The 11,002-nt window shown below is 40.8% G+C and overlaps 3 protein-coding genes across 8 annotated transcripts in view; 2 read left to right on the top strand and 1 right to left on the bottom strand.

The window, feature by feature from the left end:
- Nucleotides 1–344: 344 nt before the first annotated feature.
- abi3b (ABI family, member 3b) lies at nucleotides 345–3,649 on the top strand. Its single transcript, XM_058621153.1, has 5 exons — nucleotides 345–621; nucleotides 1,540–1,707; nucleotides 1,912–2,103; nucleotides 2,194–2,255; nucleotides 2,788–3,649. The coding sequence occupies exons 1-5, from the start codon at nucleotides 478–480 to the stop codon at nucleotides 3,254–3,256; spliced, it is 1,035 nt and encodes a 344-aa protein (XP_058477136.1). The 5' UTR covers nucleotides 345–477; the 3' UTR covers nucleotides 3,257–3,649.
- A 199-nt stretch (nucleotides 3,650–3,848) lies between these two features.
- On the top strand, nucleotides 3,849–5,800 carry LOC131448573 (uncharacterized). The gene is made up of 3 exons (XM_058621152.1): nucleotides 3,849–4,544; nucleotides 4,649–4,880; nucleotides 4,978–5,800. The coding sequence occupies exons 1-3, from the start codon at nucleotides 4,519–4,521 to the stop codon at nucleotides 5,056–5,058; spliced, it is 339 nt and encodes a 112-aa protein (XP_058477135.1). The 5' UTR covers nucleotides 3,849–4,518; the 3' UTR covers nucleotides 5,059–5,800.
- Nucleotides 5,801–8,535: 2,735 nt separating this feature from the next.
- Nucleotides 8,536–11,002, bottom strand: part of mpp2b (MAGUK p55 scaffold protein 2b) — a 33,674-nt gene continuing 31,207 nt past the window's right edge. For all 6 annotated transcript variants that reach the window (XM_058620681.1, XM_058620683.1, XM_058620680.1 and 3 more), the window contains one exon: nucleotides 8,536–9,916. In XM_058620681.1, coding sequence (XP_058476664.1) covers nucleotides 9,740–9,916 — 177 coding nt within the window. In that variant the 3' untranslated portion in view covers nucleotides 8,536–9,739. The remainder of the gene's footprint in view (nucleotides 9,917–11,002) is intronic.

The raw sequence follows: 11,002 nt of genomic DNA, 5'->3' as shown, positions 1-11,002 counted from the left end.
TTGAAACTTCATGGATAATAATTATATTTAAGCATTAAATATATCATTTTGGTTAAAGAACTTCTATATACTAGTGTATTAACCATTACAGAAACATAAAAAAATATTTTGATAATTACCAATGCTGTCAATTTAGGGAAAGCACACACTGTGTGGTGGTCTAATAAATGTGTTGATACAATATAAAATATAAATATAATTTGTGTTGGGTAATTAATGTTGTAATACAATGTGACATTGGGATTCAATTCCGTTGATGTAAAATAAAAGCAGCACCAAAATTCCATATAAACCTCCTATTTTAATTTATTGACGGTCCCTAGATCAAATACCTGCGACTGAACAAACGACGTCTATCCAAACTAAAACAAACTTCACCGACGCCGACCACGACCTCCCTGTCTTTAAACGACTCCTGTCAACAACTTCACCTCCGCGGCTGCGTGAATTCTATCAGTGTCGGAGGTTTGTGTCATCATGGGAGAAATGTCGGAGCAGAGGAGCTTTTCTGAAGTTATCACTCAGATACTACAAGAGGCGCCAGATGCCAGAAAACAGCTGCTCGACAACCACAGCAACCTCTTGAACGTCGCGGATTACTGTGAAAACAATTATGTCAAGGTGAGTAAAACATCACCGCTGATATAACAGCATATACACTTTTGAATCATTGTTCATAGGGGTCTGAAACTTAAATGACATGGGGGGTCTAATGAGTCAGGAGGGAGTGGAGAAAAAAAGTGCAATTTCTTATGGGGAGAAAAGCAACTGTTCAGTGGGGGTGGGGAGAAAATAAAGAATATTTCGAAAATAAATTCGTAATCTTTCGAGAATAAAGTTGCAATCTTTCGAGAATAAAATCGTAGTTTTATGAGAATAAAGTCGTAATATGAGAATAAAGTAGTAATCTTTCAACAATAAAGTCGCAATATTATGAGAATAAAGTCGTAATATGAGAATAAAGTCGTAATCTTTCGAGAATAAATTCGTAATCTTTCGAGAATAAAGTTGCAATCTTTAGAGAATAAAATCGTTATTTTATGAGAATAACGTCGTAATATGAGAATAAAGTCGTAATCTTTCAACAATGAAGTCGCAATATTCTGAGAATAAATTCGTAATATGAGAATAAAGTAGTAATCTTTAGAGAATAAATTTGTAATCTTTCGAGAATAAAGTTGCAATCTTTCGAGAATAAAATCGTAATATTATGAGAATAAAGTCGTAATATTATGAGAATAAAGTCGTAATCTTTTGAGAATAAAGTCGTAATCTTCTGAGAATAAATTTGTAATCTTTCGAGAATAAAGTTGCAATCTTTCAAGAATAAAATCGTAATATTAATAGAATAAAAATCGTAATATTATGAGAATAAAGTCGTAATATTATGAGAATAAAGTCGTAATTATTAATCAAGCAAAATCTCAGATGATCAGCTGCATCCTGCATGATATTAAGTGGCAGGCAGTATAAAATTATTTTGAGACTTGTGCATGTACAAACTTGTCCTGTTACTATTATTAACAAAAACTTCTGTAGTTAGATGATTCAGAAAAGGCTGTGGAAGAGGCCAAGGCTTTGACCACCCAGGCTCTGGCCAGTGTGAGCTACCAGATCAACAGCCTGGCCAGCACCGTGCTGAGACTTCTGGACTCTCAGGTCATGCAGATTAAAGCTATGGAGTCCTCGGTCAACCTTCTGTCACTGGTGAGGAAATCCTGTCACCACCAACACAACTATAGCTACAGATGTGTCTATTATTCCATGTTAAATTAACAAAATCAGTACAAATGTCTTTGTTATTTAAAAAAAAAAAAACACTTGTATGTCCAACGAAAATAGTAATCTTACCAGATGCACCAGGGATGTACTGTGGTGATGTTCTGTAGATGACACTCTGCTCTGCTCCAGGGTGTAGCGATGCACTTTGAGAAGGTAGCAAGAAGAGAGATTGGCGTTTTCACAACTACCAAAGAAAAGATTCGCTCCAGGCGTTTGGTGGCGCCGCCTTCAGGCAAGGAGCCAGAGAGAAGCTACTCACGGGTGCCAATATCATACTCCATCCTGGACTCCATGGGGCACTGTTTTCATATGAAACATCAGGTGAGTTGTGCTCTCTTTTCCAATGTGTGGTATACACTATTAAACTGACTGTGAAGTTCACCTTTATTCATCTTTTTTTTTGTCCCTCAGGTCACCGAGGAGCAGCCCAGAAAGAGAGCAGACAGCATACATAGCATGGCAAATGTCTCCATGTATGTAGACACAGTTCCCCCTTTGCCCCTTTTATAGCAACAAAATGTTTATAATGAAACACGGCTGTAGACAACAAATACTGAAATATAGCAGTACTTTCTAAATTAACCTCCAGGAACAGTTTCTGACATCGGAACCCTTACCTTAACAGTTCAATGTTTGACAGAGAAATGCTCGAAACATCTAACTCCAGTAAAATATGTCTCCTAAAACATTTACCTATTCCTTTAAAGGTCCATTGTGTCCAGAAAGGTCCAGAAATTGAATTTACTTCCCATGAGCAGCTTTTTAAATGCACTCTGGGGGTCCACAGGACCAGGATTGAGAAACCCTGCTCTAGGTAAAGGCCTTGGTTTACAAAGGCATCCATCTTGTACCGTCATCCTACAGGGTTAAAAATGGAAACGACGGAGGAAAAATTACATCCTTTGTAGTATCTAGCTGTAGTTCCTTGATGCAATTGGTGCAGTATCACCACTAGATGTCACCAATTCTTACACATTGGACCTTGTCTTTTTGTCTTGTGTGAAGAACCAGTTTAGGTATTGCTGTTCCTCCACCGTCAGTACCCACCTTGTCATCTGTCACCAACGACAGCTTGCCGCCTCCTCCTCCCCCCTCTGCTGCCGGCCTGGACCCCACTGTGCCTGCTCCTCCACCACCTCCACCCCCTTCTTCCTCCATGAACATCGGCCTCCCACCTCCACCCACCTTGATCTCGCCCTCGTCCTTCCCCTCACCTCCCCCTCCCCCTCCACCGACATCCAGTTTGTCAAATGGTGCCTACCTGCCTCCACCACCTCCACCTTTATCAGGAGGGGGTCCTCTTCCTCCTCCTCCTCCTCCACCTCCACCAGGGTCTGGAACTGGTCCTCTTCCACCTCCTCCTCCGCCTCCACCCATGTCAGGAACTGGTCCTCTTCCACCTCCTCCTCCACCTCCACCAGTGTCAGGAGCTGGTCCTCTTCCACCTCCACCTCCCCCACCTCCTCCACTATGAGGTCCTCTTCCACCTCCACCAGTGTCAGGAGCTGGTCCTCTTCCACCTCCACCTCTCTAACCTCCTTCTGGTATAAGGAGCTGGTCCTCTTCCTTCTATACCTGCACCAGTGTCAGAAGTTGGTCCACTTCCACCTTCTCCTCCACCTCCACCAGTGTTAAGAGCTGTGCCCCCTCGTCCTCCTCCTCACCGGCACATCAGATATTGAGCCACCAGTGCCTCCATCACCTCGCCCTCACCTACATTAGAAAAACGTTTTAAGAAGTTTCTGTTCTCAGATGTTTTGACTTCTTTTTGCTCTTAACATGTCCAAACCATCGTGCTGGTTCTTTGCCATTAGATGTTTGTGCAAAGACGTATTTTTTTGTTTGAATAAAAGCTTGACAAAGTCTACGTGGTGGTTTCACCTTCATGGAGTTTCATCTGTGCCTCACATGATCTCTTTGCTGGGACAGAAAATCCTTCCTCGCAGCTCAACATTCTGCCGCGCTGAATGCTGAGCGTGTTTCAACAGCCCCTCCGCTGCATTCCTGAGAAACAAGCTGAAACACAGAGTCTTGTGCGATCATCTTTTTTTCCTATAACGCTCTTTCCCTCGTGTATCTTACCTAAGTGAACAGTCACCTCAAAAGCCAGTGGCCTTTAGCCTCAGACATGTCAAGTCTACGCTGTGGCAGAAACGGTGTCAATGGTGATAAGTTCATTACGTCACTGGTTGTAATCTTGTGGGGGGGGGGGGGGCAGTCCCGTCACTTTAAACAGGTCAGTAAGGGCTATAAAATGTATGCTGCACTTGTCTGAAGCAGCACTGCATGGCAGAGACTCACAGGTAAGATTCACTTTTAACAGCATTAACGATTCATTCTAACTTGCACTCACTGTGTTGCGTTTAATTCTGCTCAGTAAAGCCTGAAATAAGTAATCGCGCATTATCTATTATCGTGAAAAATGTAAAGAAAATAAATATCCACTGCTTTTTGACTGATCCGCGTTTAAGTCTATAATCTCCCATGTAGCAACAGTTGTGTATTTGAACTGCCGTGTTGTGCAGACAAAGTCGTCTTTTTGTGTAAGAATAAAATGTAAATTATAGCATTGTGCAGCTGTCACACAAACAGTAATTAAGCTAATCTTGAAGACGCTGTGTATGACGTGATGTAATGATACAAACAATATGTCACTATGCAGAAAACACATTTCTGGGCTTTTGAATGACAAGAATTTTCTCCCTTTTTTAACCTCTTCCAGAAAATACAACAGCAATGGTTGTTTACTATCCCATGGTGACGTAAGTATAACTATTATTATTAATAATAACAATAATGATAATAATAATAATATTAATGATTGCTCTGATTGCGTGCTGTTCATTGACGCTGTCCTTTCCTTCAGGATTCCCTTGTTGGGTCTTGTTGTCGCGCTGTGGCTCATCTTGTGTCACTTTACAAAGAAGCACAGAGAGACAGAAAGCTGGCCCCCGAGTGCCAGAAACTCCGCTTCCATATACGTCATCCCCATGCCGAGAAGCGAAGAATCCACAGACTCATGTGAACCGTATTCTCAACCTGCTTATGGAGAACCTCCCATCTACAGCTCAGCAAGTGACAGTCCACCTCCGTACAGGGTACAGCACCATTTTAGTCCTGTTATTTTATATTTTAGTTTTTCTTGAATTGATTAGTGGCAACTGACCTCCACCTCTTTGCTCTTGTCTTTTCCAGCTGGAACCACCTTCTTACTCAGAATCCCCGCCACCATACACGGATCCTCCACCTTTCTCAGTGCAGTGCTGCGCCTCCTGACCTTTCTCCTCCCGGACTAATAACTTAAACACCATATAGCATACACATATATGAACTCTTATTCCTTTACAGCAAAGGTCGATGAAATTCAAGCGGGATCAACAGAAGTCTGAGCTTGTGAAATTAAGTTAAAAAAGCATATGTGTGTGTGGGAAATTTAAGACGTGTGGAGAGAAAAAGTTGTGTGTTTTTTTATGTCAAAACTAAAGAAAATGTCCATTTCAGTTCAAATTTGTGGTCTTGATTTTACAAGTCCACTTTAATTACGGGTTCAGTGTGTGGGATTTGGAGGCATCCGGTGGCCAAGTTTCAGATTGCAACAAACGGGATGCTCTTTAATGTACTATACCAAAAAGCAGCAGTAAGCAGCAGTACAAAAAGTCGTTGCATTTTGTCCACACTGTATATGAAGTCATGAAAACACAATGTTTCAACATGTATTTCAACTATTTGATGCCTTAAAGTTGAATGGATACTGCTGTCCTTCTCATGGTTACACAATTTGCATTCACAGCAAAATATTAACTTCTCTTTTAACTAATATTAATGTTCACTATCTTGTGGTGATACGCGACCAGACTTTGAATGTCATTACTGATATCTGTCTCTTTTTTATCTCTATTTGAACCCACGTGGGGTTCAAAAGTAACTTAAAGTGTAAATGTGTAGAATATACAGCGCTATGTGTTTTATGTGGGACATCATTATGTGTATCTATGTTTTTGTTTATATGTGTATTTAATTGGTTGTACTTTCATGTAACATTCTCTATTTATTAAATAAACATAATACTATAATATTAATGTGCCGACTCTTAATTCGACAGAATCAGTTTTTTCACTAAAAGCATGGATTGGTGTGTAATAATAGAAAATGTTCATGTTTTTGAACGGTTTAATGTATTTTACGTGTGATTTCATAGCAAGACGATGTTATGCAACACTCTCATGGTATGAAATCATGAATAATCATAGGGGAGGAGATTTTCCAGAGACATTAGAAGAGATTATTAAATCAGTAAAGGCGTCTGAGCCGAAGTACAGTTGTTATCTTACATGTGACCACTCGCTTGCCTCCGTATCAGAGGGAGTAAAAGGCACCAGTATCTATCTGGGTTACTTTGATTTTCTGTCTGTGAGACGTGCTCCAGTGACCATTTGCTTCACTCTGCGATAACCTCTGCGTCTTGATCCCTTTGCGAAGGCCTGTATATGCAAACGGAAACTTGTCATTAGACAATTAGTTGGGTTTTCTTTGAGATTTGTGAGAATAAACAGCAAAGGATTTCATTCATCGAGCTCAAACAATGTGCACAAGGCAGAGCACACCTGAACAGAGAGGTCCTGTGTCTTTAAAAAAGACAATAATGTTGTAAAAGCACTTCATGATGTGTACTTCCCTAAGTGACACATTATTCTTTGAAAGCGACTCACGGGTCAGTTAAGTTTTTCTTTGTTTTAGATCCTTTACTCAGGTAAGGACTTAATACACTTGGGTTAGATTTGGAGTTAGAGTTAGAGTTATATGCATACAACTCTTTTTCCATTTGTTTGCAACATTGCAACTTCACAGGTTTAGAATGTAAGCGGTCATGAGCAACAGATTTATAGGATGAAGGTCCAATGAGGGTTGTTAACTGCAGCCGTATGGCATTAGTTTATTCTGCTTATTGTTATTCTGCCCTTTTTGACACCTAACTGCTTCTACAGTTTTCAAGATATATACTATGTCAAACCATTCAAGCTACACCACATTCAACTCAGCTATAGGCCATTATCATTTTATTCAACATTTCTTTCCCATAGGAATGAATGAAGACATTTTTCAGCATCTGTGGGGGTCACTAAAGTTCACATCGCCCATTGTCGTTGGTGATTTGGTATTCAAACTGAACGGAGCTTTCCAAGAAACCACAACAATAATATATGTGAATGAATTGAAGTCCATATTGGTAAAGTTGACCTTTTGTTCTGTCACATTTTTTGAGATTTTTCCTTCTTCTTTTTCTGTTTTTCATAATTCCAGCCATTGGGTGAGGCACTGAATATGTTCCAATACATGTAAGTAAGTAAAGAAAGCACGAAGGCATGAATCTGTCTGTGCAGCAAGAGTATGAACCGACTTGCAGTGAACGAAACGTGTCCGCAGATTCCCGGCCTTGGTGTTGTCCATAGCTGTGGTGCTCCTCTGCTTCTACATGCACGCGAAAAAGAAAAGAGCGGCTTACGACGTCTCCAGGCCGACGGCAGGAGACGACAACACTGGTGCAGAGCACAGTGCTGCGACGTCGGGAGAAGACACAGACACAGACGTGAACAGATGTTACGACAGGTGCACAGTGGACCACCCGCCTCCATACTCACTGGTGAGCGAGCCCCTCAAAAAAACAGCATAAATCTCTTTACGTCTTGATACCCATAAGTAAATGAAGGTGTCTGGTGTAGTAGGAGTCTGGAGATCATATCTGAGTGCTCCTGTCTGCTCTTTCATCAAAACGTCACCCTCAATACACACAAAAGCATTCACACTTTGGAGGAAAGAGTGATGGGAGCACAGCTTCAGTGATACATGCTTTAACCTAGTAAGTAAGTAAAAGAAGAGGAAAAAGACATCATAGAGAAAGACTGACAAGGAGACACAGTTTATAGTCTGTGAAGTGAATATTTAAAAAAAAAAAATCTTGGATGGTAGGAAGACTTAAAAATAGAACTCAACATGCTGCCTACCGGCTAAACCGGAATGTACCAAATACTGGAGGGCCATAATGGAGGTGGACACACTTTTGAACCAGCTTTTGCTTCTATACTGAGACAAAGACAGTGGTTCAATGAAAAGAGATCCTTACCTGTGTGTGAAATAGTGTCTGAACCACCTGTAAGAAAACACTTCTTCATCTCCAAATGAACTGCACTGGTCGGCACATCTGTGAATGACAAGTACGCCAGCCAATAAATCCATTCTTTATGTCAAACTTCATTTACTCACTTACTAATCTGGACGTGAAGATGTCGACAGAAAAGTCACAGATTACAGCTTTAAATCAGAAGATTGAAATTCTAACAAAAGTCAACTGTGATTTCTCTGACCTTCACTTTCTTCCAGTTTGACCCCAAGCTGACGGGTATTTGGCCAGCGGACCTGCTGCCTGCTTACGAAATGTATCCCATAATGCTGCCCCTGGCATCGTATCAGTGGATGACACCTGCAGAACATCCATCCTGATCACCTGAAACACCTCCACAGCCTCAGAGGTCACTGCAGATACCCACCAACTGTGTATTTTTGCATTTATTTAGTCAAACGTTATTTTAATTTAGAAGTCTATTCGCGTTGACATTAACTGTAGACGACGACGGGAGTTTTCGGAACACTTTCAACTTTTTTTATATGAACACACAATCAAAATTACAGTGTATGAACATCCAACTGCATTTCTACTCACAGCAGAATCATCAAGTACCAAGCATGTCTTCTATGTTATACTATATATTCTTTATTACAATACAGTACTTACAGGTTTTAGGGAAAATAAAATAAATATTAAATAAGTTGCCAGTTATATATTTTTCTAAGAAGGAAGATGTACAGTGACAGGAGTGAATCGATTAGGTGATGTAAAAATATTTATGTTTCCTTGGCTTTTGAACCATTTTAAGGCAAAAGTAAGTCATTAAAAAGCCACCGGTAAATCCTTTTTTTACTACTTCAAAAATAACCAAACACTGTGACAATGTCCACCAGTTATCCTAACCGTCATGTTAAGTAATATTTTTGTACATTTCTTTCTACAACTGTTTGAGTGTTCTCAGTGCTACAAATAGAACTCCAACACAATCAACGATGGACAATGTCACGTTCTTTCACTGCCAATCAAACTAAAACCAACATCAAAAGTCAATCGGCAGAATGAATACAAACTATGTCAATGAAGTTCTTTTCTACTGTTCTCCTTGTGTTTGCCGTGTGTATATATACATATATATGTATATATGTATATATATATATATATATATATATATATATACACACATATATACATATATAGATATAGATAGATGTGTGTAAATAGATGTATTGCACGTATAATGTGTTTTGTTTATAATCTATTGCTGTCAAGTTTCTCAATAATGATTGGAAACAAACGAGATAAAGCACAATTTTTGAACACAAACGACGCGATCAAATGGTAAAATGTCAACACAGATTCAACACAAACGTGACATTTGGTATCTTTCCTCGAGCGATTTGTCCTACTGATCCAATGTAAACATCACACTACATAAAGTGTTCAAGACTTTGAAAAGGCTAAAATTGTACTTATCCGTCAATGGAAAAATAAAATAATAATAAAAAAAAACTCCAACATATGCATTACTCTAATTTCTCTATTTCCACGTTTATGATAATACACACGCACACACACACACTCACTCACACTATTGCACTAAACCTCATAGTCAAATCCTTCTAAACAAATATCAAGAGATTTATTCCAATTCCGACATAAAATACAACTTGACGTTGGGCTCAATGGAGGAACACTAAGTTTGTACAAAAACGCTCTACATGAGGCTAGTCATTTGCACGGAAATGTGATGCTCGACCTCCAACGACCAACGCCCGCACGGCGACTGTCGGCTAAATTGTCCAGCGACCTCTGCTCTGTGGTTCTCAGTGACTCTCAGAAGACCCAGCTGACAGGAACCCACTGATGCTCCGACGCCAGTTTGTCCAGCGCCAAGCGCAGGCTTCGGAACGCCGCCTCCAGGCCGTCGTTTACGATGCAGAGGTCAAAGTAGTGTTCATAGGCTCTTTTAATGCGCTCGCTCTCGTCCACCGTCCTCTTGAGCTCAGAGTCCTGCAGGGAGCAGGACAGGGACATGGGGGAGATGATGATGAGATGATGATGAGATGAGGTGAAAGAGTGAAATCACATGATGTTACTTAGCGTTCACACATAGCAGTGGTATGAAAAAGGAAACACTTGTACATTTCCTTTGACATATTTGGTTTGTGATACGTACAGGAAATACTTCAAGGGCAGCTTTTTAGTTTTATTTAAACACTGCATTACCTATAATGCTGATGGAGCTAAACCAGAAGCCAACTTACGTTATCTGCGACGGTTAAACGTTAGCTGCCACGGTTAGACATTAGCTGCCACGGTTAGACGTTATCTGCCACGGTTGGACGATATCTGCCACGGTTGGATGTTAGCTGCCACGGTTAGCTGCCACGGTTAGACGTTATCTGCCACGGTTAGACATTAGCTGCCACGGTTGGACGATATCTGCCACGGTCGGATGTTAGCTGCCACGGTTAGACGTTATCTGCCACAGTTAGACGTTATCTGCCACGGTTAGACGTTAGCTGCCACGGTTCGCTGCCACGGTTCGCTGCCACGGTTAGACGTTATCTGCCACAGTTAGACCTTAGCTGCCACGGTTGGACGATATCTGCCACGGTTGGACGTTAGCTGCCATAGTTAGCTGCCACGGTTAGACGTTATCTGCCATGGTTAGACGTTATCTGCCATGGTTAGACGTTAGCTGCCACGGTTGGACGATATCTGCCACGGTTAGACGTTAGCTGCCACGGTTAGCTGCCACGGTTAGACGTTATCTGCCACAGTTAGACGTTAGCTGCCACGGTTGGACGATATTAGCCACGGTTGGACGATATTAGCCACGGTTAGACGTTATCTGCCACAGTTAGACGTTAGCTGCCACAGTTAGACGTTAGCTGCCATGTTTTCAAGTTATTAATACAATGAGTTTTCTTGGAATATCAAAAGTATTTTGTTGCCCTGGGACACTAAGTGCCTGGCTTTTAAAGGGATAGTTGAAAACGTATGTGTATGAGATTTGTTTGCTTAAGTAAATTAAGTAAGTGGATTTTTTGAACACTTTTGAGCACGGCCTGTCCACCTTTATGCTACACTGTG

Source organism: Solea solea, chromosome 21 (assembly GCF_958295425.1).
Source record: "Solea solea chromosome 21, fSolSol10.1, whole genome shotgun sequence".
Taxonomy (NCBI): domain Eukaryota; kingdom Metazoa; phylum Chordata; class Actinopteri; order Pleuronectiformes; family Soleidae; genus Solea; species Solea solea.
This window is presented reverse-complemented; position numbering and strand designations above follow the sequence as displayed.

Excerpts from the sequence above, each read along its gene's own strand:
- LOC131448573 (XM_058621152.1), top strand. The coding sequence starts at position 4,519 with ATGGTTGTTTACTATCCCATGGTGAC. Across the intron at positions 4,545-4,648 it reads GTTTACTATCCCATGGTGAC|GATTCCCTTGTTGGGTCTTG; the intron begins GTAAGTATAACT and ends CCTTTCCTTCAG. Across the intron at positions 4,881-4,977 it reads ACAGTCCACCTCCGTACAGG|CTGGAACCACCTTCTTACTC; the intron begins GTACAGCACCAT and ends TGTCTTTTCCAG.
- abi3b (XM_058621153.1), top strand. The coding sequence starts at position 478 with ATGGGAGAAATGTCGGAGCAGAGGAGCTTTTCTGAAGTTATCACTCAG. Across the intron at positions 622-1,539 it reads GTGAAAACAATTATGTCAAG|TTAGATGATTCAGAAAAGGC; the intron begins GTGAGTAAAACA and ends AAACTTCTGTAG. Across the intron at positions 2,104-2,193 it reads GTTTTCATATGAAACATCAG|GTCACCGAGGAGCAGCCCAG; the intron begins GTGAGTTGTGCT and ends TTTGTCCCTCAG.